The following is a 24,048-nucleotide window of genomic DNA, read 5'->3' as shown; positions in this document are numbered from 1 at the left end:
GATTATCAATAGATATGAGTTTACTGCTGTCATTTTATTGTGCTTTTTTTGTCATGTATTTTTATATCTTTTTTTTGCATTTCCTTATTTCTGGCTCATCTTGTATTTTCCCTACCCTGGCCCTGGAATCAACTACTTCCTTGAGGAGTTCAAGTTTCTTTTATTGGAGAATGGTGTTTAGAGACCAAGATTTGGGCAGTAACTGTGCTTAACTGGAATATTATTGCTTATAGGCCCTCTCAGTGGACAGAGCTAGGAAATATCTGTATATATAGTAATTGTCATTATTACAAATGAATAACATAATTGCACTGAAGGGAGTGGGGAGATTAATGTTTATTAAAGTGTTTATTTTAGGTATTTAGAAAATTAGCAGCCTTATTTAGTGCATAGATTGTAGTAATCTGTGTTCAACTAACAAGTATTCTTTGAAGCTCTTAAGATGGATAGTAATTGTGATATGTCTTCTGTTTTGTTAATTAGATTTTAAAAGTGGCATGGATTCAGTGTAAGCAAGTTGATGAATTTTATATTAGTAAAAGCTTGACTAACACCTGCAAACTGTGAGATGTTGGAAATAATGGGAGTTGATGACAGTGGGAGATTCCAGGGAGGAGAGTGACAGGGAAGGTAAAGGGCCTGCTAATAAGGTCGTGCTTGATACTGTATTTCAGCAACTAGTCTGTCATTGCCCGGTTTTAGAAATCAAGAGGATTGTTTGCTTATTGACAAGCTAATATTTGACAGGGTTTGTTTCTGTATTAGAAAACAAGGAGAGCTCAATTAAGAAACAGCTAACCATATTTTAGTTGATTACTTTGTATGATATTTTTGAGGTTCCCAAACTGATAACTTTGTTATTTTTTACACTTGGATGATGTGTCTTTATGTTCCTAAATAACAAATGTAATTTTAACTTAATTGGTTTAAATTAAGTCTACATTTTGACAGTTGTATCTGTGCTCATTCTCACATTAATTTACCTTGGTCAATTAAGATAGAGCAGTATATAGTATATGCTATATACTGGATCCGTTTTAAGGAGCCCGGGTGGCACAATGGTTAAGTGCTCGGCTGCTAACCGGAACGTCTGTGGTTCAAACCCACCAGTGGCCCCACGGGAAAAAAGACCTGAAGATCTGCTCCTGTAAAGATTTAAAGCCTAAGAACCCTATGGGGCAGTTCTACTCCATCATGTAGGGTCTCTCTATGAGTCAGAGTGGACTCAACGGCACACAACACAACATTATCCCTTTTAGAGCATAATATATGCTCCTGGAAAGGGAGTGTTGAGAAAGTGCTGTAGGATTATTAGAATATTCCAACATCCATCTTCGGCAGTAGCTCTGCCCTTTTCTTTAACTCCTCTGATGTCATGGCATGCCTCTAGCTTTGGCCTTAACTTATTTTGCCCGCAGTCATACAGTTTCTATATATCTTTGTTATAGTAATATTTATTACATTCTTCCAAATGAATAAAAGGATTTCTACCAATCTCTAACAGACTACTGATCTTGATCCTCTGTTTCCCAGACCATTTAAGAATTTAGAATTGTAGTAATAGCTGCTTTTTAAGATCTGAAGAAATATTTTTTTGTTTGTTTACAGCAACTTAATCATTATTAACTCTTGGCCATGGAGTTGATTCCAACTCATAGCGACCCTATAGAACAGGGTAGAACTGCCCCTTAGAGTTTCCAAGGAGCAGGTGGTGGATTCGAACTGCTGACCTTTTGGTTAGCAGCCAAGCTCTAAACCAGTGTGCCACCAGGGCTCCCGATCATTATTACTTGCTATTATATTACCTAATAGAATATAAAACCCAAAACAAACCAAAAAAATAAATAAATAAAAGAAAAATGGAAGATGTTGTTGCTTGCTGTACTGTGGCCTGGCAGAGCACATTCAGATGATGATGTCATGCTATCAGGTGTCTATTAGCTGAGTGCTGATAACAGTACTCATAGCATAGAAGAAGAAATTCAAAGTAACTGTGCAGTGTAATGTATAGTTTTAAATATTTAAGGAAAATATTTCAAAGGTAAGTAGGGTTATAATGAATTAGCAGTGCTTGGCATAACATTAATCAGGGTAAGAAGATATCTAAATTTCAGTTAATTTTTTTCATATCCCTTTGAGGGTATTGGGACAAACCTAATGGAAGTGTTGCCTTCAAGGACTTTTATTGTGTTAGGTTTGGGCTCAGCTAGACTAGGCAGGATATTGGTGCCTGAATCTTGGTGAATGAAGGAAACTAGGAGAATAGAACCTGAGAAAGTAGGAAAAAACCAGCCCATAAATGAGAAGTGAGTAAGATTGTAAGTAGACATGGATTAGGATGAACTGTTTAGGATTGAGGACAGGAAAAAAGTGAGTGTCAGATACTTATTTTTGTATGTGGCACCAAGTGGTAGTGTGGTGGCCAAAAAGTGGCAATAAAGCTAATCCAAGACTATAGTGAAGAGAGAATTTAGAGCCAGGGAACCATTGTTTATCTAACATTCTTTCATTTTCCTCTGTCTTGGTTTGGAAAGGCCTGTCCCACTATAGGGTTGCTATGAGTCAGAATCGACTTGATGGCAGTGGATGTGGTTTTTGTTTTTGGTCCCACTTGGATCAGCATAGTTAGTAGGGAGAAGTTGGTTTTTACTTCTCAGGTAATGAGGACTACAAAATGTAGAAGGGATGCAAGTTCACAGGGATAATCATCTTTAGCTTTCTTTCTCTCTTTCTTTTTTCTTATCTCTGTATGTTCCCAGAAAGATTGGAAAGATGTGCTAGGCACCTGGTATTGCAATTTGGAATTGTTAAGAATTCTGAAGGGTCTGAGATTTTATACTACTTGCAAACTAACAAGTTAGCCTGCCGCAATAGTTCATGGATGCTGGCAGAAAACAAAAGACTCCTGGGCCAAAGACAAAGAACTTTATTACTCATGGCACAGCAAAGCAGCATGAGCTTTATGTTCACATTGGTTCTCCTTGCCCCTTAAATCCCACTCAGGTGTGAAGTGGCCCAGGTGGATGCCTGACTCTCGGTGGGTTTGTATCACAGCTGACTTAGGGAGCCCTAATCTTTTATAATGAATTGCAAGAAAATCTGCCTGACCTGTGCCCCAAAGAAAGGCATTATCTTTATTATACTGGACAGTAAATCAACCTGCTCTCTGCTCCAGAGGGAGACATCATGTCTGTTTTCTCAGACTGTTCCTTATAAATATCTTTGAAAAGACGAAGTCAGACAGTGCCTCTTTTTGGAAAACTGTAGAAATGTGAGAGACTGTGGAAAATTGTCTCCCAGCAGAAAGTGATTAGTGTGAAGTCCTTTGAGCTGTGAGTGTTCTTGGCTTTTGTTTCCAGCTCTAACTTTCCCTGTTTTTATTAGGAGTTAGCAAGCTGTTTGTAAAGGCCAGATATTAAATATTTTTAGGTTTTGTGAGCCATATGCTTTCTGTCACAACTACTCACCTCTGCTGTTGTAGTAGGAAAGCAGCCATAGACAATACGTAAATGGATGAACCTGGCGGTGTTCCAATAAAACTATTTATAAACATTGAAATTTGAATTTCATATCATTTTCATGTCACAAAATATTATTCTTTTGGTTTTTTTTCCAGCCATTTTAAAAATGTAAAAGGTATTCTTAACTCATGGGTCATACAAAAATAGGCAGCAGGCCAAATTTGGCCACTTTTTGCCCATCTCTATTTTATATGATGGATTTTGTTAATATAAATACATTGTTTTAATTCAGCAGTCTTGCCTATAAGAGGTAGTAATTAATATTTTTCTAGCAATTGATAATTCTAAAATCTTATAAATTATCCCAGTTTAACTTCACAGTAACCTATGAGATAAGCATTATTATCTCCATTATATGGTGAGGAAACTAATGCACAGAGAAGGTAGAATGACTTGCCCAAATTCATAAAACTAGTTAAGTGAGACAGTCAAAACTGTATTCTCGATTCTTCCCCCTGTAAGATGGTACTCTCTGCAGTTTAAACTTTAATAATAAGAGTGTCATGCCACTGTATCTCAGTACTTCCTTGTTGCCAGAATGCTTAGAGTTCAGTCTGTAAATAATGATAATGCAGACTTCTGATTTTCATTATTAACTGTATTCTACTATCCAGCCATTTTAATTTAATAATTGATGTCTTGACGAAAACTGGATATGGGAGGTGAAGGTCATTTGTTACAAAGCTTGGTAAAGATCTGGCAGTTGAACAGTTATAGTCATCTGTATACTATATATCTTCCACATTTCCACAGAAAATAGTAATATAATAAGAAAACTTTATCCCTAAATTATTTGTGTTCCTGCAGTATGTTTTACCCAAAGTTTTAGACTGGAGATATTGAGGACATTTTTTATAGTAATGTACTTTTTGGATTGCTTCCCTCTCAGGTGGTTGAAGATTATGCTGGAAGATGGCAGGTCCCTTTGCCACAGCTTCAGGTTCTTCAGACTGCACTTTGTTGTTTTACATCAGCCAGTGCATCATTCCCAGATGAATGTGAGCATGTACAGTATGTTTTGAGTAGTCTTGCTTTGTAAGTACTCATTCCTTTTTATAAAAGTATTACTATTATTGATGTATTTGAAAATTGGGTTTGGATGATTTCCTCAGAGGAAGAAGCTTTTCCTGAAGTCTTCCCTCAAAAGGAAGTTTCCTTTTCTTCACTTGAGTATTTAGGTTTAATTTTGAACATTTAACTACAATTTTACTTTTAGCTCTACAATTAAATGGAATTGTGATATACAGATTCTTATGGCCCTAGTACAAGCCCTTTACTTTCCTTTTTAATTCCCCAGATTGCCTTGTGAACTCTAATGGCAAGTTCCAGAGGACAGCAATCTAGGACATGATAGCAGAGGAAGGAACCTTAAATTAGGCCAGAAGGAGGTTAGGAAACTCCTAATTTAAAAAAATGCTTGTAAAGGACTTCCAGTTAAAGATCACAAACTGAGCCACCTGTGTGTGTCCTTTTTTTTCCCCTCCTATGTGCCCACTAAAGGAGCCCTGGTGGTGCAGTGGTTAAAGTGCTTGGCTGCTAACCAAAAGGTCAGCAGTTCAAACCCAGCAGCCGCTCCACAGGAAAGAGATGTGGCAGTCTGCATCTGTAAAGATTTACAGCCTAGGAAACGCTATGGGGCAGTTCTATCCTGCCCTGCAGGGTCACAATAAATCGGAATTGACTTGATGGCAACGGGTAGGAGCCCACTAACATTATAGTAAAGAAGGAAAAGAGAGAAATATAGTGAAAAGAAGATAGAAAGGCATATCAGTGGATGGCAGATTTCACCAATTTTCTGAGATATAGGAAGCAGATAGAGAAGTGGTAATTGAAATACAGCAGAGGAAGTCACAACTTCATCTGTTTTTTCCCCCTCAGTTGCAGTTCATACCACAGTGGTGGGTTATGAAATCCATAATTAGCATAAAATATACAATAGAAAATACCAGAGTGTGTCTTGTGGGATAAGTATTATTTTGTGAAACTTTTGTTGTTTTATATATTTATTTTTATATATGCGTATACTTGATTATTTTGTAAAACATTTTTCTTAAACCATGAATAGTGGTTAAAAAAAAGTTATCCTCTGCTATATAAGATTTAGGAGGAAGCCAGTCTGCCCATCCCCATCTTCTACCCAGAATCCTAGAGAGGTATAGAATTAGAATGTGCAAGGTATAAAATAGAGAGTATGGAAAGAAACAGAATGCAGATAAAGTTGTTAATTGAAATTTATTTCCATTCATGCTAATCACCAAGCCTTCAGGCCAGGGCAGGGTAAGAAGAACAGTATTACTTTCTTTTGCTCTAAAGAAATTAAATGACCCTGGAGCAATGACCTTTCCATTCTGGCATTTAAGAGTTCCTAATTAAGAAAGCCTGAGACATTAGTGGTTTCAGTGGTAGAATTCTCACCCTCCACGCAGGAGATGGCCAGTGTACCTCATGCACAGCCAGCACCTGTCTGTCAGTGGTAGATTGTGTGTTGCTATGATGCTGAACGGTTTTGGTGGATTTTCCAGACTAAGATGCACTAGAAAGAAAGGCTTGGTCATCTGCCTCTGAAAATCAGCCAGTGAAAACCCTATGGATCACAACAGTTCTATTTACAAGCTGATCATGGGGATGGCGCAGGACTGGGCAGTGTTTTGTTCCATTGTGCATGGGGTTGCCATGAGTTGAGGGGGTGAGTGGACGGCAGCTAACAACAATAACAATTGAGAAAGCAAAAAAACCACAACAGCCAATCACTTAATTACCTTAAAGAAAAACACATCAGTCAGCAAACTCCAAACATGCTCACAGAGCCCCTGATGGTCTGCTTACTGCTTTTTTCTAAATATGAATGGATGATTCAGGAAACATCAGACATTTGAGGAATGTTTTCAACATAAAAAAAAAATACAATGAAAAGAAACAAACAAAATCCTAGAAGAAATAGTGTTAATGTTAGAAACAGAAGAAAATTGAAAGTAAAATATGAAGTCTATAATTAACATTTGTAGAGAGATTCGAGAAGATATATATAAAAACATGATGCTGTGTGAAAGAAATAAGCAGAGTCAAAAAATGAGTTCATAGAGATTAAGAGAATATGATAATTAAAATTTAAAGTTTGGTAGGAAAGCTGGAATGTAAAGTTGAAGAAATAATCCTGAATGTAAAACAACACAACAAAGAAGGAATGTATCAGAAAAAAAAATATGTGTGTGTGTGTGAGTGTTTATAGTGGCTCCATGTAGGAGGTTCAATATTTAACTCATTGGAGTTCCAGAAAGAGAACATACGTTGGAGATTTTCAAAGAGATAATAAAAGAATTTCCTAGACCTGAAACATGAACCTCCAGAACCAAAGAACGCAAAGAAAAAGCCCAAAAGTTTCAGCACAGTGTTATAAAAGATACTCAGCTAAATAGATCATTTTGAAATTTCAGAACATCAAGGATAATAAAAATAGATCCAAACACTTCCAGAGAGAGAGGGGAAAAAAAAGAACAACTACGTCATCTACAAAGGAACAAACATCAGATTGACATCAGTCTTCACACAGCCAGCACTGGATGGTAGAATATAATGAACCAGTGTGTCTATAATGTTTTGATGGAAAACTACTTACAATCTAGAATTTTATACCCATATAGATTGTCAGTTAAGTATGAGAGTAGACTAGACATTTCCAGGCATGTAAGAACTTAGAAAATTGACTTGCCCACATATCCTTTCTTATGAAGTTATTAAAGAAAGTGCTCCAGAAAAATTAGGGTGTAATATATTTAATAACAACAACAATAGCAACATGACAGTGGATCCAGAAAACGGTGAATTTTGCCGAGGATAGCAGGGAAGGGAGGCTCCAGGATCACTGCTGGTTAGTGGGTCTGCAGATATGTCAACTACCAGAGGGAACTATCCAGTAAAAATGGAGACTTGAGACTAACCTTGAGAATTTGGAACCTTTAAGTTAATGATAAAAGCAGACAAGTCAAGGAAATAAAAAGGCAGTTAGAAACTCCAGGAAAGTTAAAAATAGTCTGAACAAGAAAGGACACAGTCACAGGAAACTACTTAGATGTGCACTGAATGTTATTTATATTGTTGTCTTAATGTAGACAATGTTTATTGACTTTTAAATTTTAGACAAAGTATAAAAATAATAATAATTACAAAAGAGAAGGGAATATTTGATAGAAGTTGGCAGTTGAAAGAGGAAAGAGGCACTAATATCTTCCCTCTAATTCTTACTTTACAAAATGTCGTGTCACTAGTAGATGAAACCATAAATAAAGTTGTAAGTAAAGTTATAAAATAAATAATATATGAAATAATAATAATGAGGAACTATTGGGAAGGTGGTGTTGGTAATATGAGGAGTTAAATCCTCTATCACAGCAAGGAATCAAGATAATATTTAAAATCGATAAATAAGAAATACTTGTATAAGTTTGTTATCAATAGCTGTTAAAAATACTGAAAGTTAACTCTGGGTAGTTAGACCAGTGTCAGAGAGGATTGACTCTTTCTGTATACTTAATATTTTTAAACTTTGAAGATGAATTGATTTCATTTATATGAATTATATGTTTTTTGATTTTATGTATGCACATATATAAATTTAAAATGGTGTTTGTATGTTGTACTTCTTTAAAAGTTGATTTCTATATATTTAAAATTGTATAGAGTGTTTAGATTTGTAAGAGCAAGCAGTTTTTTTTAAAAATACATCATTTTAAAATACATTTTGTGATGCCTAAAGGAATACGGGACATGTTAGGACTTTTTGATGATAATTAATAAACCTTAGTCAAGGTAGCTTAAAGCACAAAAACGGGCAGTGGGGAGGGATTTATTAGAGAACTGAACCATGGAACAGCAAGTACTGGAACTGGTTTCAGAATTTTCTGGATCTAGAGAATAAAATATCATTTAAATCTCTTCTCTCCCTTTTCCATATTTCCTCTTTTGGCTTCATTCTCTCCGGGCTGTTTGACAGTTCTGGGATCAAGGTTAGCTTTTTAAATAACCAAGCAAAAAGAAACCCCTTCCCCTCACTTCCAGTCCCGAAAATATCTTAGGAAAAACTCTGGCCCAGCTGGTATTATGTATCCAACATTTGGACTGATCACTGTGTTGAGGAGAATAATGGTAAGAATTTTGGCTCAATCTGATGAAAAGCCCACCTTCATGGCTAGGGAAAATAAGGATACTGGATTGGCAGCCCCGCCAGAACCATAGAAATGTTGAAGTGATAAGCAGTTTTCTTAATAAGTGTGTGAGGGGTAATGTGGAAGAGAGCTGGTTAAGTGGACAAAAATAATAGATGCCTACTACAAAGAATAGTTTTATATATTCTTTTACAGGCCACCAAAACAGTTTCAACTTATTCTCTACTGATTTTTGAGGAAAATAAGTATTGAAAGAAATAGATGATTTGTAAGCAAGAAGTATTATCTTTGTTTATTGCCTGATTGGGATTTTATTTTCCTTTTCATCTTTGTAATATTTTTAACTTTAGGGTTGCAATGTCAGGGTGCTTTCAAAAGTACTTTTTTTTTTAATGTCATTTGTTGACTTCTATTTCATTGTTTGCTAGCCTTTTTTACTATTGCTTATGGAAAGACTCATGTGTTACACAGAAGCAAATCTTATTTAAGATAGGCAATGCCAGGCAAAGCAAAATAAGTTGTCTTAGAGACTTTTAAATAATATTCTTAAAGGGAAAACTTTCTGCATTATTTAAATTTACTTTAACAGAAAAGTCAATTCTGTTTTCAATATTATTAAAAAATGGGGAAATAGCAACATAGTGATTCCATTAAAAGAGTAGTACATCTGAAACAGTCTTCTATTTTATTTAAATAAATATTTAAGCCAGAAAATCTTAACGATTATTCCATAATTGTTTGCTTGTTCATTCCATATAGCTCTGTGCTTGGTTCTAAGATAAAGGAAAAAAAAGATAGATAACTTCCTGTTCTCAAAGACCATACAGAGCTAAGAGATATTAAATAAGCAGTTACACTATTACGTAATAGCAATTATAAGAAAATTACAGGGTGCATTGAGAGTATAACAGGGGACTTGACCTGGCTTGGGAAGTCAGGGAAAATTTGCTGGATGAGCTGAACTTTGAAGGAATGATGGGAATACATTGCATAAAGAAGGCAAAGAGCCTCCCAGAGTGGTGGACAGAATGTGTAAGGCCCCTAGACAAGAAGTCAGGATATTGACTTATTGATTATTGTTACTGTCTCTTTATAGAATTCTTATTTATATCATGTATTTTAAATTTTTATTCACTTGACAAAGAAGTATATAGGTGAGCTAAAGAATTGTTATTAAGTAATATCTACACAATTCTGTCTTATGTAAGTATTCAGATAATTCATACACACAAAATGTTTTATGTAAAAGATGTTACTCTATTCTCTGGCAGTATTGTCTGGCTTACATGATCACCTTCAAAAAAAGCCTATACCTACCTTGCAAAGTATACACACATGAAGATCTGCCTTTTATAGGCTGGGAGACTCAAAAAACTACAGTTTTGCTAAGGTATTCTATACCAGGGAAAGAGGATTCTGTTTTGATTCATACCTGAGCATTTCCCCAAATTTTATGGAAATGAATAGTCATGTAGAGAATTATTTTAAATCAGCTAATTATAATTTTGTCTAACTTTATCTGAGTTCAATCTCCTTGTAAGCTGTACTTTCTAAAGAAAGATTTTGCTATATGTATGTATGTATGTGTGTTAAAAAGGACTTCAAATTTATTTCCTTTTATAAATAAGAACACTGAAGCCTGAGAATTTAGGGAACTTTTACAAGTCTGAATTAAATTCTGACTGGTTTTTCTTCTGTTGTTCTCTTAGATTGGTTAAACACTGATTTCTAAGTTTCACAGGTAAAACAAAGTCAAGCACCCCTGAAACTAAGACCTTTAGGCAGAGAACGTAGGCTTTACCAATTTTCCATAAAATAAAACCAACTCTGTTTAACTTTTGAGGTTAAACAAACTGTTTTTTGTAGGGGCTGCACCACTTTACAGTCCCACTGGCAGTAGACAAAGGTTCTGATTTCTCCAACACTTGTTATTTTCTGTTTTTCTAATATAGCCGTTCTAGTTGGAGTAAAATGGTATCTCGTTGCGATTTTGATTAACATTTCTCTAATGACTCTGACCTATAATGTTGCTATGAGTTGGAATCAACTTGATGGCAGTTTTTTTTTTTTTTTTTTTTTATGACACTAATAAGGAAACCTGGTGGCACGGTGGTTAAAGCAGTTGGCTGCTAACTGAAAGGTTGATGGTCCAAAATACCAGCAGCTCTGCGGCAGAAAGATGTGACAGTCTGCTTCCGTAGAGATTTACAGTCTTGGAAGCCCCATGAGGTTGCTATGAGTTGGAATCAACTCAAGGGCAGTGGGTTTTTTTTTTTTTTTTTTTTTTTTTAAATGGAGAGGCAGTGGTAGTTCAGTTGTAGAATTCTCGGCTTGTATGTGAAGACCTGTGTTTGATTGCTGGCCAGTGCACTTCATGTGCTGCCACCAGCTGTCTGTCATTGGAGGCTTATGTGTTGCTATAATGCTGAACAGGTTTCAGCAGAGCTTCCAGACTAAGATGCGCTAGGAAGAAAGGCTTCGTGGTCTTTTGAAAATCAGCCAATTAAAACCCTATGGCTTACAATGGTCCAAACTACAGCCAATCATGGGGATGGCACCGGACCTGGTAGCATTTCCTTCCATTGTGCATGGGGTTGCCATTAATCTGAGGCCTACTCAGTGGCAGCTAGCAACAACAGTAAATGACGAAATGACACTGACTGGCTTTATATGTCCTTATTGGCCGTTTGTATATTTTCTTTAGTGAAATGTTTATTCAAGTCCTTTGCGCATTTTTTTATTGGGTGTTTGTCTTTTTGTTATTCAGTTGTAGAAGTTCATTATATATTCTGGATATTAAACCCTTATCAGATATATGGTTCCCCCAGATATTCTCCCAATCTGTACATTTTTTTCTTTACTTTGCTGATAGAGTCATTTGATGCACAAAAGTTTTTAGTTTTGATGAAATCCCCTTTATCTATTTTGTTTCTCGTAGCCTGTGCTTTTGGTACCGTATCCATGAATCCATTGCTGAAAACTAGTTCAGGAAGCATTATTCCTGTGTTTTGTTCTAAGAGTTTTATGTTTTTGGTTCTTAGGTTTAGGTCTTTGATCCATTTTGAGTTAATTTTCATATATGATGTGAAAAAAAAGTTATTTTTTTTTTGAACATGCAGAGATCTAGTTGTTGCAGCACCATTTATTAAAGAGACTGTTCTTTTCCCATTGGATGGACTTAACACCCTTATAAATCAACTGGCTATAGATGTATGTGTTTTTTTTCTGAATTCTCAATTCTGTTCCATTGGTCTGTGTGCCCATTATTATACCAGTACGAGCAGATACACTCCTAAGTATATACCTAAAAGAATTAAAAGCAAGAACACAAAACAGGTATTTGTACACCAGTGTTCACTGCAGCACTATTCACATTAGTCAAAAGGTGGAAACAACTTAGTGTCTATTAACAGATGAATGGGTAAGTGAAATGTGGTATATACATACAATAGACTATTATTCAGCCATAAAGAGAAATGAAGTCTTGATAAGTGCTATGACATGGTTGAACCTTGGAAATATTACGCTAAGTGAAATAAGCCAGGCACAAAAGGACAAATATGTATCATTTATATAAAATATCCTAAATAGGCAATGCAGAAAGACCAACGTTTGCTAGTAGTTATCTGGGGTGGGTGGGAGGAGGAAATGTGGGGGGGTATTACTTAATCAGTACAGAGTTTTTTAAGATCCTTTCTTGTCTCTCTCAGCTTCTTGTATCCCTGGGCATTCCTCAACTTGCACCTGCAGCATAATTCCTTTATTACATGATTAGATGGCCATCCATCTTCCCTCTGTCTCTCTGTGTGTCTTCTCCATTTTTTATAGGACACTGCTCAGATTGGATTAAGACCCATTCCATTCCCTGATTACCTCATGTTAAGTGACAACATTTTTTTTTATTGTACTTTAGATGAAGGTTTATAGAGCAAACAAGTTTCTCATTAAATAATTAATACACATACTGTTTTGTGACATTGATTGCCACCCCTCTATATGTCAACACTCTCCCCTTCTCGACCTTGGGTTCCTTATTACCAGCTTTCTGTCCCCTCCTACCTTCTCATCCTTGCCCCTGGGCTGGTGTGCCCATTTAGTCTCATTTTGTTTTATGGGCCTGTCTAATCTGTGGCTGAAAGGTGAACCCAGGAGTGACTTCATTACTGAGCTAAAAGGGTGTATGGGGGCCATACTCTTGGAGTTTCTTCATTCTCTGTCAGACTAGTAAGTCTGGTCTTTTTTTTTTGAAAATATATATATAATTTTTATTGTACTTTAGAGGAAGGTTTATAGAACAAATAGTTTCTTATTAAAGAGTACACATATTGTTTTATGACAAAGGTTAGCAACCCCATGACATGTCAATACTGTCCCTTCTCAACCTTGGGTTCCCTATTACCAGCTTTTCTGTCCCCTCCTGTCTTCTAGTCCTTGTCCCTGGACTGTTGTGCCCCGTTAGTCTCATTTTGTTATATGGGGCTGTCTAATCTGGCTGAAAGGTGAACCTCAGGAGTGACTTTATTACTGAGCTAAAAGGTGTCTGGGGGCCATAGTCTTGGGGTTTCTCCAGTCTCTGTCAGGCCAGTAAGTTTGGTCTTCTTTTGTTAGAATTTTGTTCTACATTTTTCTCCAGCTCTGTCCAGGACCCTCTGTTGTGATCCCTGTCAGAGCAGTCAGTGGTGGTAGCCGGGCACCATCTAGTTGTGCTGGACTCAGTCTGTTGGAGGCCGTGGTAGTTGTGGTCTGTTAGTCCTTTGGACTGATCTTTTCCTTGTATCTTGTTTTCTTCATTCTCCCTTGCTCCCGAAGGGATGAGACTGGTGGAGTTATCTTAGATGGCTGCTCACAGGCTTTTAAGACCCCAGATGCTACTCACCAAAGTAGGATGTAGAACATTTTCTTTATAAACTATGTTCTGCCAATTGAGCTAGATATTCCATGGTCCCCAGAGCCCTCAGAGTAGTAATTTGGTCCCTCAAGGAGTTTGGATATGTCTATGGAGCATCCATGGCCTTGCCTTGGACAAGTTGTGCTGGCTTCCCCAGTACTGTGTATTAAGTGATAACATCTTCAAAGACTTTATTTCCAGAGTCACATTCATAGGTACCAGGGGTTAGAACTTCAACATAAATTATTCGGGAACACAATTCAGTCCGTAACAGGCTTGTATCACGATGTACATCCCTTCTCTACACCATGTAACACTCTTGTCTCTTCTTGATTCTTTTGAATATATTGACCAACACTTATTCAAAACATTCTGCAACTTTGTATCCATTATCTTTGTTAGTATCCATGGCAGGTGACATTTATTTTATAGAGAAATCTAGTTGTCTAGCCTTCTATTTCTAATCTCTCTGAGGAAGAGATGTTCTTTTTTTGAGGTAGGTAATTGGTGGTTTTACCACATTCCCTTACTCCATCCCCTCCCTACAGTCCCTTAATGTAGTCCCTCAGTGTTATTTTGTTTTTATTTGCCATTACAATAGAATATATTAAGTTTCAGGATTTGTTTTAGCTAAAGCCAGTGTTAGACAAACCTGCTGCACACATTAGTTATATTGCCCATGTTTAGAAACTGAGCATTTCATTTCGTGCTAGTTATGACTAGCATCTTTTTCCTCTGTAATTTGGGTCTTTATTGTTCCTTTTGTAATTTTGGAATGAGGTATTTAAAACCATAGTCATTTTATGGGCAAAGAGATAGATTATCCATCTGTTACATTTGTATTGGCAGTGATGGGAAGTGATCAGGTGATGAGATATCCTATTGCCACTTCATATTAGTATGTATCAGAATCTAGGGGATGTGCATGTGTAGTTTTTAAAAATAGTATGTATTTTTTTCTGATGCAACTAAAAGAAGTAAAGTTTAATTCTTTTGGTCAGTGTGGATACACAAAATTAGATTCAAAAAGCAGTAGGCTAAAAGCTGGTGCTGTTTCTCTTACTATTAGGACGATTAGTCATTCTCTAGAATATGATGTATATAGCCATTATCAAGGGTGTAAATACATGTTTAATTTTTTCTGATATTTGAGGGGCTTAATATTGTGCTGAGTCAGATCACTGGAAAACTACAGATCTGAACCTTTTAACTTTTACTAATAGTTTTTATTTTTAGAATTAGACATCAAGACTCTACTGTTAGCTTTCACTGTGGGATGAAATAAACACACACACACACACACAAAATACTTAGTAGTTGCTGTAAAGCTAACAGAATTTTGCTTATTACTCCTTATACAGAAATCTTAAAAGAAACTCTTTCCAGGTCAAGCCAACAAGACAAACATTTTTTATATTTAGTAAAAATATATGTGAGTCATGTTGGTTGAAGCCTATTTGTTGTAGTTTTCTTCAGCCATGATTTCTTGAAAAGGTTTTCCCTTCTAATTTTGGAGTTGAGGGGACAAAAAATAATTTCTTGCCTGTCTTGTAGGGAATGATCATCAATAAATTCACTTTATTATTATTAAGATATATAGTGTATTTCAGTCACAATCTAGTCAGGAAAACGGAGGCGATATGTGTTAGTTATCTAGTACTGCTATAATAGAAGTACCACAGGTGGGTGGCTTTAACAAACAGAAATTTATTTTCTCACAGTTTAGGAGGCCAAATTCAAGGTGCTAGCTCTAGGGAAAGGCTTTCTCTCTATCAGTTCTGGAGGAAAGTCCTTGTCTCTTCTAAGTAATCTTCCTTGTGGCTTGGCTTCTCTCTTCCTGCCTCTCTGCCTCTCTAGCTTGCTTGTTTAATCTCATTTATATTTCAAAAGACATTGACTCAAGATATACTCTGCACTAATCCTGTCTCATTAACATAATAACAAACCATTCTCAAATGGAATTATAACCACAGGCATAGAGGTTAGAATTTACAACACATAGCGTATTTTCGCAAATAGCGTGCCCATGTAAATAATGTGCGCACACCTAACTCGCATAAATGATGATGAAATTATGCAAAATTCTGGCATAGAATGCCGATACATATACTGCGCATGTCTCGTGACATTTCCAGAAGTGCATTTCATGGATCGAGTTTGGTAGTACCTTGGTAATCAGAAAATAAACAGTTGAAACTATGTGCTTGTTTCTGTTAATTTAAGATGATAATTATACGCCCATCGCTTCTGAGTCATCAGTTAGAACCTTGAATTTACTGAAGGCTGGTCATAAATCACATGCTATCAACTGGAAGCATGAACAAAGGGAAGCCTGCACTGGCATAAACGGCATTGAGTGTCAGTAGGAATCTCAATTCAGTCTACATTGACAGAATTATCACAGTCGTCATCTGACTGGCTTTTAATTGGAGGAGTAAACAAACCAAAACTGATACATGCTTGTTCTTGGCTCAGCAGTTTAATTCGAAAACCTTATCAGATCATCAATAAGCTACATTAGGTCTTATTAGCACCAGTGTGTTTGATCAATGATCATAAGTCACCTTAGTCATATGCTTGCAAGCATATAAAAAGACTCTTGCTTCTTGTACACCTCACATTTGAATTCTGCAATCTCTTCACTAGAACCAACCACTTATTGATTATATTGTGCACATTTTCTCCATTTATAAATCTAAATCTTAGAACCCTTTAGGATCATGGCAGGAATTAAACGCAAATCCTGTATCACCGACTTCAACCTAGAAGTTGTGAGGGCGGAAGAAACAAGCAACAGAGCAGCAGCAGTAGAGTTCAAGGTTGGAGAATTGTCCTTTCGTGAATGGAGAAAGGAGAAAAAGGAACTGGAGAAAATCAGTCTGTGAAAATGCATAAGTCGTGGGCCCAAAGTGAAATGACCTGAGTTGGAGAACAACTTGAAAGAGTGGATTATTTCTCGAACAGAGTAAAATGAAGCTGTCTCTACTGTTGCAATTCAGATCAAATTGAAGCTTCTGGCAAATGGAAGGGGAATCCCATATTTCAAGGCTGGTTTCACCTCGATTTCTAAATTTATGAGAAAGAACGGCTTTTCCATGAGAGTGAGAACCACTGATGATGATAATGACTGAATAAACTAAAATGGCTTATTTTAAGATGAAAACACAATTTGTTCTGGTGATTTTGTTGGTTTCAAAGACATTGATTGTCAAAAATTATCTTGTTCTTGTAGTTTTAGGCCTGGAATAATTTCTTACCAATTTCTAGCTTTTTGTGCATTCATACTGTTCGGTTTCAACATGGTGTGCCATTTCTATCACGAGTCCCTTCAGTTCACTGTTGGTTGCACTTGGTTTAGGAAAATATCTACCTTAAACAAAGTTTCCGTGAGATCAGTTTTATCCCAGTAACATTAAATCCACTGGACAGAAAAAAAAAATGAAATTGAAGCCAGCAACATGTACAAAAATACTGGTATAGCATGCTTATGAAAATAATGTGTGTGAGTGTTGCACAGTTTGCAAAATTTATAGTGCATGTATTATTTTCATAAAAACATGGTATTTTAGGGGGACACAGTTTAATCCATAACATTCCACACTTTGGCCCCCCCAAATTCATGTCCTTCCCACATCACAACACATTTCACTCCATCACCAACCAAAAAAACCAAACTGAGCTGATTCCAACTTATAGCGACCCTATAGGACAGAGTAGAACTGCCCAATAGAGTTTCCAAGGCTGTAAATCTTTATGGAAGCAGACTGCCACATCTTTCTCTTGTGGAGCCGCTGGTGGGTTCAAACCACTGACTTTTTGGTTAGCAGCCAAGTGCTTTAACCATTGCAATACCAGGGCTCCTCACCCCATCACATTGTCCCAAAAGTCTTAAATCAACTTTGAGTCCAGAATCTCATCTTTGTAAACCATCTTCATCTGTATTCCATCCTAGGGCAAAATTCCTCTTCATCTGTGAACCTGTGAAACCTAGAATACAAGTTATCTGTTTCCAAAGAACAATGGTGGAATAGACACAAGGTAGCCATTTCCATTACAAATGAGAGAAACTGGAGAAAAAGAAGGGATAATGAGTATCAAGCAGGTCAAAAACCCAGCAGAACACATTACATTTAACTATCAAGCCTTGAAAATAATCCTCTTTTCTCTGAGACCATCTGGGCAGTAGCCCTGCCCTCCAGACTCTGGGTATTGGCCATGCTCTCCACATTCTGGGTGGAGACCCCTCAGACCTAGGCATCAGCCCTGCCCTCCAGGCCCACTATGATGGCAACTCTGCTCCCTTGGCTCTGGCCAGCCCTGTTCTTCTGGTCCATATGAGTGGCAATCCCAGCTTCTCTGTCCTGGAAGGCCCCATTCTTCTGCTCTTTGGTCTTGGCAGCCCCACCCCCTCAGCTTTGGGCAGTGTCCCCATCCTCTTGGCCAAACAGAATGTTAGTCCCGCACAATGGAACTGAGTTGGTGAAGATATGACTCTTTGAAACCTAGGATGCTGTGGCTCTACCCTTTGACAGCCCTGAGGCCATGGCCCCACCCTTTGAGACTCCAAAGGCCATGGTCCCATTCTTTGAGACAGCTCTGTTTCCCATGTTCCTTCCAACAGTTCTGCGGATCTCCAACCTGCACCAGGGATGATTCTTTTATTTTCTTTTTTTGGAGGACAACAGATGTACCTCCTGTGGCCTGTTTCCTGCCTGTAGTATTCCAAGAGGCAGATAGCATTTTTTCCTTTCATTTTTTCTCTGTCCACTTCTGTCTAAGCTGATGGGTTTTCCATCAGTCACAGGTTTAATCTCTTTAACCAAAGATTGTGTAGCCACATCCTTGGTGAAAATTCTAGAACACATGTCCTTAGTTTTGTACAGTAGAATTTCCCAAATCTTTGTAAGTTCTGTTTTCATTTTGCACCGTTCATTTTTAAGTCCATCTCTTTTTTCTCACATTTTACTATAAGTAGCAAGTAGAAACCGTGCAGTCCCTTTAACATCTTACTTTGAAGTCTCCTCAGCTAAATACACAAGTTCATCACTTACAAGTTCTACCTTCCACCAAACATTTGAACATAATTCCATCAAGTTCTTTGCCACTGCATACAAAGCATCACCCTTCCTCCACTGTCCAATCAAATGTTCATCATTTCCTTTTAAAGCCTCACCAGGAGCACATTTAACGTCCACATTTCTAGCAACATTCTGTTGCTGGTGCCATATATACTGTCTAAGATAATAGAGACTTTTCTTCTGAACACCCACCAGACTTGCCTTTGACATCCATAAATCTACCAACAGTCTCTTCAGAGCAATCTAGGCTTTTACTTTTAGGTACCTTAAAACTCTTCCAGCCTCCATCCATTACCTAATTCCAAAACCACGTCTACATTGTAGAGATTGGTTAGAGCAGCATCCCAGTCTTCCAGTACCAAATTCTGTCAGAGGTATCTGGTACTGCTATAACAGAAATACAACATGGGTGGCATAAACAAATTTATTTTCTCCCAGTTTAGGAGTCTAGAAGTCCAAATTCAGGGTGCTGGCTCTAGGGGAAGGCTTTCTCTGTCGGCTCTGGAGGACTGTCCTTTTTTGAGTTTCTGTTCCTGTGCAATTTCCATGTGTCCTGGCATCTATCTTACCCCATCTCTCCTCTGCTCACTTGTTTAGTCTCTTTTATATTTCAAAAGAGGTTTACTCAAGATACACCCTATACTAATCCTATCTCATTAACATAACCCATTCCCAAACTGGATTATAACCATGGACATAGAGGTTAGAATTTACAACACAGTTTTTGAGGGGACACAGTTCAATCCAAAACACCATGCTAGATAATTTAATAGAGGGAATTTAATTTCTAGAACCATTTTTAAAGGCATTAGAAGATCTGAGAGAATAAACAGGGGACGGTGAATCCAGAGATTAGCAACTGTAGCAAGGTGCTGTTAGCTGTGGGAATGGAAGGACAAAAGCGGGAGGCATTACTAGACCCAAGAGCCTGGAGATGCTTGATGCAAGGATGAAACATGGACCTGCATGAGAAGAGACCTTGGAAGAGAGGTCTAGTGAAGAGGGCACCAAAGCAGAGGAGAAAGACCTTCATTTCTCCCTTCCTTCTGACTTCCAGTTTTCCACCAGTGCCTCCTTTTGGCCAAACCTAACTAGAAACCAGTTGGCTTTTGTGTAGCTGACAGTGATCTTTGTTTTTGAAAAGGTATTTTCACTGGATATTGACTTACAAGATGACAGTTTTTGTTTTTTTCTCCTTGCAGTTCTTTATAAAGATGTCCATCCACTTTCTTTTGGCTTGCATATGTTCTGATGAGAAGTCAGCTGTCATTCTTATTTTTGTTTCCTTGCATGTAATGTGCTTTTTGTGTGTGTCTGCTTTTCACATTTTCTCTTTATTACCTATTTTTAATTTAAATTTTTGTAATATATGCACGTTTCAAAATTCAAAAATCTGAGTACACAGTGAGATATCCTTGCCACTTAGGTCTCCAAGCTCCCTAGTTTCCTTTTCTGTAATCAACCAATGTAATTATTTTCTTGGGTCTTCTTCCAGAGATATTTTATGCATATACAAGGAAAACATATATTCATATTTCTTCTTCTACGCTTTTACACAAATGCTAGTATATTATAAATGCTATTTTGCACCTATTTTTTTCCTCCATTTGAATGGCTATCCAATATAAAGAAATTCATTTTTTCACCCACTGATTTGAGCTGCCCTTTTTTTTATCGTATACAAAATTTCCACATGCAATTAGGACTGTTTTTGAATTTTCCATTTTATTTCATTAGTATGTTTGTCTGTTCATGTGTCAGTACCATGCTGGTTTAATTATAGAGGCTTACAAGATGGTTTAATATTTGTTATTCTCTTTTCATTGCTCTTGTTGTATTATAGTTTTCATAGGTATTTAACTTTTAATAAATTTGTCAATTTCCAGAAAAGCTTGAAGGTACTTTCATTTTGTGTAAATTTGTAAATCAGTTAAGGAGAATTTAGTTCTTAAGTTACCAAAGTGTATACTTTATATGTGCTTTACAGTTCTCCAGTCCAAGGACACTGGAACAATAATGCTAAAACCTCTCCTTCTAACTTGCATGCTATTCATGTCATGTATTTTCCTTTTTTTTTTTTAAGTCCAGAAGATATATATTATCATTGCTTCCTTACAGTCTATAAATGAGGTGAGATGGAAAGGAGGTGTATTGGTGTAATGCTTTGAACTTTTAGTCAAGGCAAAAGCCAGCTGTTTTATCTAGTATTTTAATTGTCTTCGGGGGGAAGAGTCAATAAGGGTACCTAGTATGTCATACTATGGAAAATATAATGTACAGTTTCTCTGTCAGCATATATGCGAACAAAACTGAACCTTCTATTTCCTCAGTAAAGGTGTATTGTTATAGTTAGCTGTCATTATACTGAAGAAAATATTTTGAAAATGAATGCATTGGAATGTTTGAGTATGTCAAAGTAAATGCTCTTTGTTAATGTAAAATAGCAGTGAGTAGAGATATATGTAGAATAAATTTTTTAAAATTGAGTGTTTTAAATAGCGTGTAATAAAGTTTCCATTGTTATTTGATTTAATGTAGAGTAGACCTAATTTTTTTTTACCTAAATTAGTAAGAGGATTTCTTATGTTTGCACAGTTAAGTATCATAATTTTATGGAATTTTTCCTATGATAGATGAATGTACAAGTCCACGTTCTTGTATTTCAGTGTGAAAATTGCTGATGTGCTAGAGACTTAAAGAAATGTAGCAGTTTTGGTTTTTTAAATACGTGTATATACACATAGTTTGTTAAGGAAGTCTCGTAAACTCACTGCCATTTGTAATAAATATGTGGGAAAATGGCCTGAATTCCAAACATCCAAATTACAAAATATAGTTTGTTTCATAAACAGGGACTCCAGTAGTACTCTAATTACTTAAGCTTGCGTAGTTAATAGGGAACATTCTGATTGATGAAAGACAAATGGTATAAAACCAAAAACCAATTGCTGTTGAGTCATTTCCAACTCACTGCGATTCTATTGGACAGAGTAGAACTGCCCCATAGGGTTTCCAGGGAGCAGCTGGTGGATTCAAACTATTGACCTTTTGGTTAGCAGCCGAGCTCTTAACCACTGTGCCACCAGGTATATTTATTTTTTAATTCAGAAGATCATTTATAATGTAATTGCCCACTAAAAATAATTTTTATTTTTATATCAAGTATTTTGTTTAGCCAATTTTATCTTGAATAGTTATTTTGATTTAGGTAAATGAACTGTAGAAAACTCATAATTCAGATTAAGGTTATTTATAAAGTGATTAATGTATAGACATTATATTAAACATTAAAAACTTATAAATATTATGATACAATAATAAACCTTTTGGAAAGAAAGCTTTTGAGTAATTCAGGTATTTAAAAAATCTTCATAATTTAAGAGAAGAAAAATTGGTGTCATATTTCTATAAAATTGACATGTGCACAGCTGAGAAGAACAAATCTTTGAAGTCTGTGTTTCCTCATAGATTGTTGAAGGAAACTTGGATGGCAATGTTATAATAATAAAAGTAGCAGTGTATTATTAGAGGCAAACACCTGTAGCACACCTGTAGTACCAGGAATTATTCCAAGTGCTCTACAGAAAGTAACCACTATTTCTATTCCCTATTTTTAAAATAAACCGAGGCATAGAGATGTTAAGTAACTCGCCCAGATTACACAGTTAGTATAGAGGAGCTGAGATCCAAACCTGAACATTTTCATGTGTCATGAAATACTATTTTTCTTTTTTTTTTTTAAACATTTAAAATGCAGAAACATTCTTACCTCCTGGGCTGTGCAACAGCAGGCCTTGGGCCAGATTTGGCTCCGGCAGCAGTTGGCTAACGCTGCTCTAGACTGCTGCTTATATTTTGGGATCTTCCTTTGTCCTATTTATGAGTAACTTATCCTGCACCCTGTAGATTTTTCTTCCATGAGTTCCAAGGATGGGCTAGGCAGTTTGATCCCTAAACATTTAATTGAGCCTTTACACTAGTTTCAGATAGTTGATAGAAGCTACAACAAGTTTGAAAAATGAAGTTTCCACTTCTGCATATAATTCAGGTTCTTCCCCGAGTGATTTCAACTTTTTCTAATAGTATATACACTTAACATTCCTGAATCTTCCCCTGTGATAGAGATAGCTAGATCATGCTGGTTTGTCTTTACTAATTTTACATGTGGTTTTTCTCATTTAAATATCATTGTCACTTGAGTTGGGCCTTGTTACGAAGGTAGTTGGTAGAGGGGCAGGCAAACGTCTCTCTTTTGTGATGTTGGCTTACCTCTTTCATGGTCACATAATTCATACATACAGTTGTGCATTGTCTTCCATATGTTGTTTACTTCTCTAAATGGTCATGTTGATCTGCATACTCATCTCTAAATTTACTACCATATCACATTTTATTTCTACTAATAACCTTTGTATCTTTCCCTTCTTCAATATAATTAATTGCTCTTGCTGTCAATATTGTCTACTCAACATAATGATGCAATCTCACATCCTTCTACCTAGTGCAAATTTAATTCCCCCATGTTTCAACATGTTATAAATGCAAAGTATGGTACTATTACAGTACTGAAGAAGAATCAGCTATATATTTTTCTGGAGAGAAGCAAAAGAGTTTTTAGGCCAAGTTACTAGGTGAAATTATGTAAGTAGGTCTTAAGAGAGCAACAGATCCAAAACCTGAAACAGCACAGGAGTTTTAGGGGAATGAGGAGAAGTTTGCTGTGATTGGAGCATGTTACTTGTGTTAAAAGCTATGTATAGAACAGTAGGTTTGGGTCAGCAATCAAGGTTCTCAGATCATGATAAGGAATTTGGATTTTCTGCTTAGAAAGTTATTTTAAACACCTAAAGAGAAAAGGAAGGGAATGTAAGTAATAACGTAAGTCAAGAAGACAATGTATTGGGTGCATGGAGACTGGCAAATTGGAGGAGAAGAGTTCATGCCCCATCTAAAGGCAGCAGCTGCTCAGCTTTTTCAGAGAAGTTCAGGCTCAGTGTTATAGGGCTTTCCTGTTTTTCAGAAGCACAGAGAAATCAGATTGAACTTGAAATATCACAATTTCTAAATATTGGCAATCAACTTAAGTATTTTTAAAATAATGTTTTATTCATACAAAACAAGTATGTGAGCTGAAGGTCTCTGATTCAGATGGTATGGTCCAAACAACACTTTGTAAAGTCCGTAAGTGATGAGATCAATTCTGTATTTTTTTTTACACATATTGTTTTATGACATCGGTTAACAACCCCACAACATGTCAACCCTCTAACTTCTCAACCTTTTTTTTTGGTGAAAATACACATAGACAAAGATACACCATTTCAAAAATTTCTACATGCACAGTTCAGTGACATTGACTATGCTCTTCCGATTGTGCTGCTATTCTCAATTAAGATGAA

General features: G+C 36.5%; 1 protein-coding gene across 4 annotated transcripts in view; it reads left to right on the top strand.

Moving 5' to 3' along the window:
• ZNF654 (zinc finger protein 654) overlaps nt 1-24,048 on the top strand; it is a 132,226-nt gene that overhangs the window by 47,759 nt on the left and 60,419 nt on the right. For 3 of the 4 annotated variants that reach the window (XM_023726629.1, XM_023726628.1, XM_023726627.1), the window contains exon 2: nt 4,411-4,556. In XM_023726629.1, the coding sequence (XP_023582397.1) occupies nt 4,411-4,556 (146 nt within the window). Of the gene's footprint in view, nt 1-1,193; nt 4,557-24,048 lie in introns of those variants that run through there. The other variant, XM_023726630.1, reaches the window with a different exon arrangement.

Source organism: Trichechus manatus, unplaced genomic scaffold, assembly GCF_000243295.1.
Source record: "Trichechus manatus latirostris isolate Lorelei unplaced genomic scaffold, TriManLat1.0 scaffold00012, whole genome shotgun sequence".
Lineage (NCBI taxonomy): Eukaryota > Metazoa > Chordata > Mammalia > Sirenia > Trichechidae > Trichechus > Trichechus manatus.
This window is presented reverse-complemented; position numbering and strand designations above follow the sequence as displayed.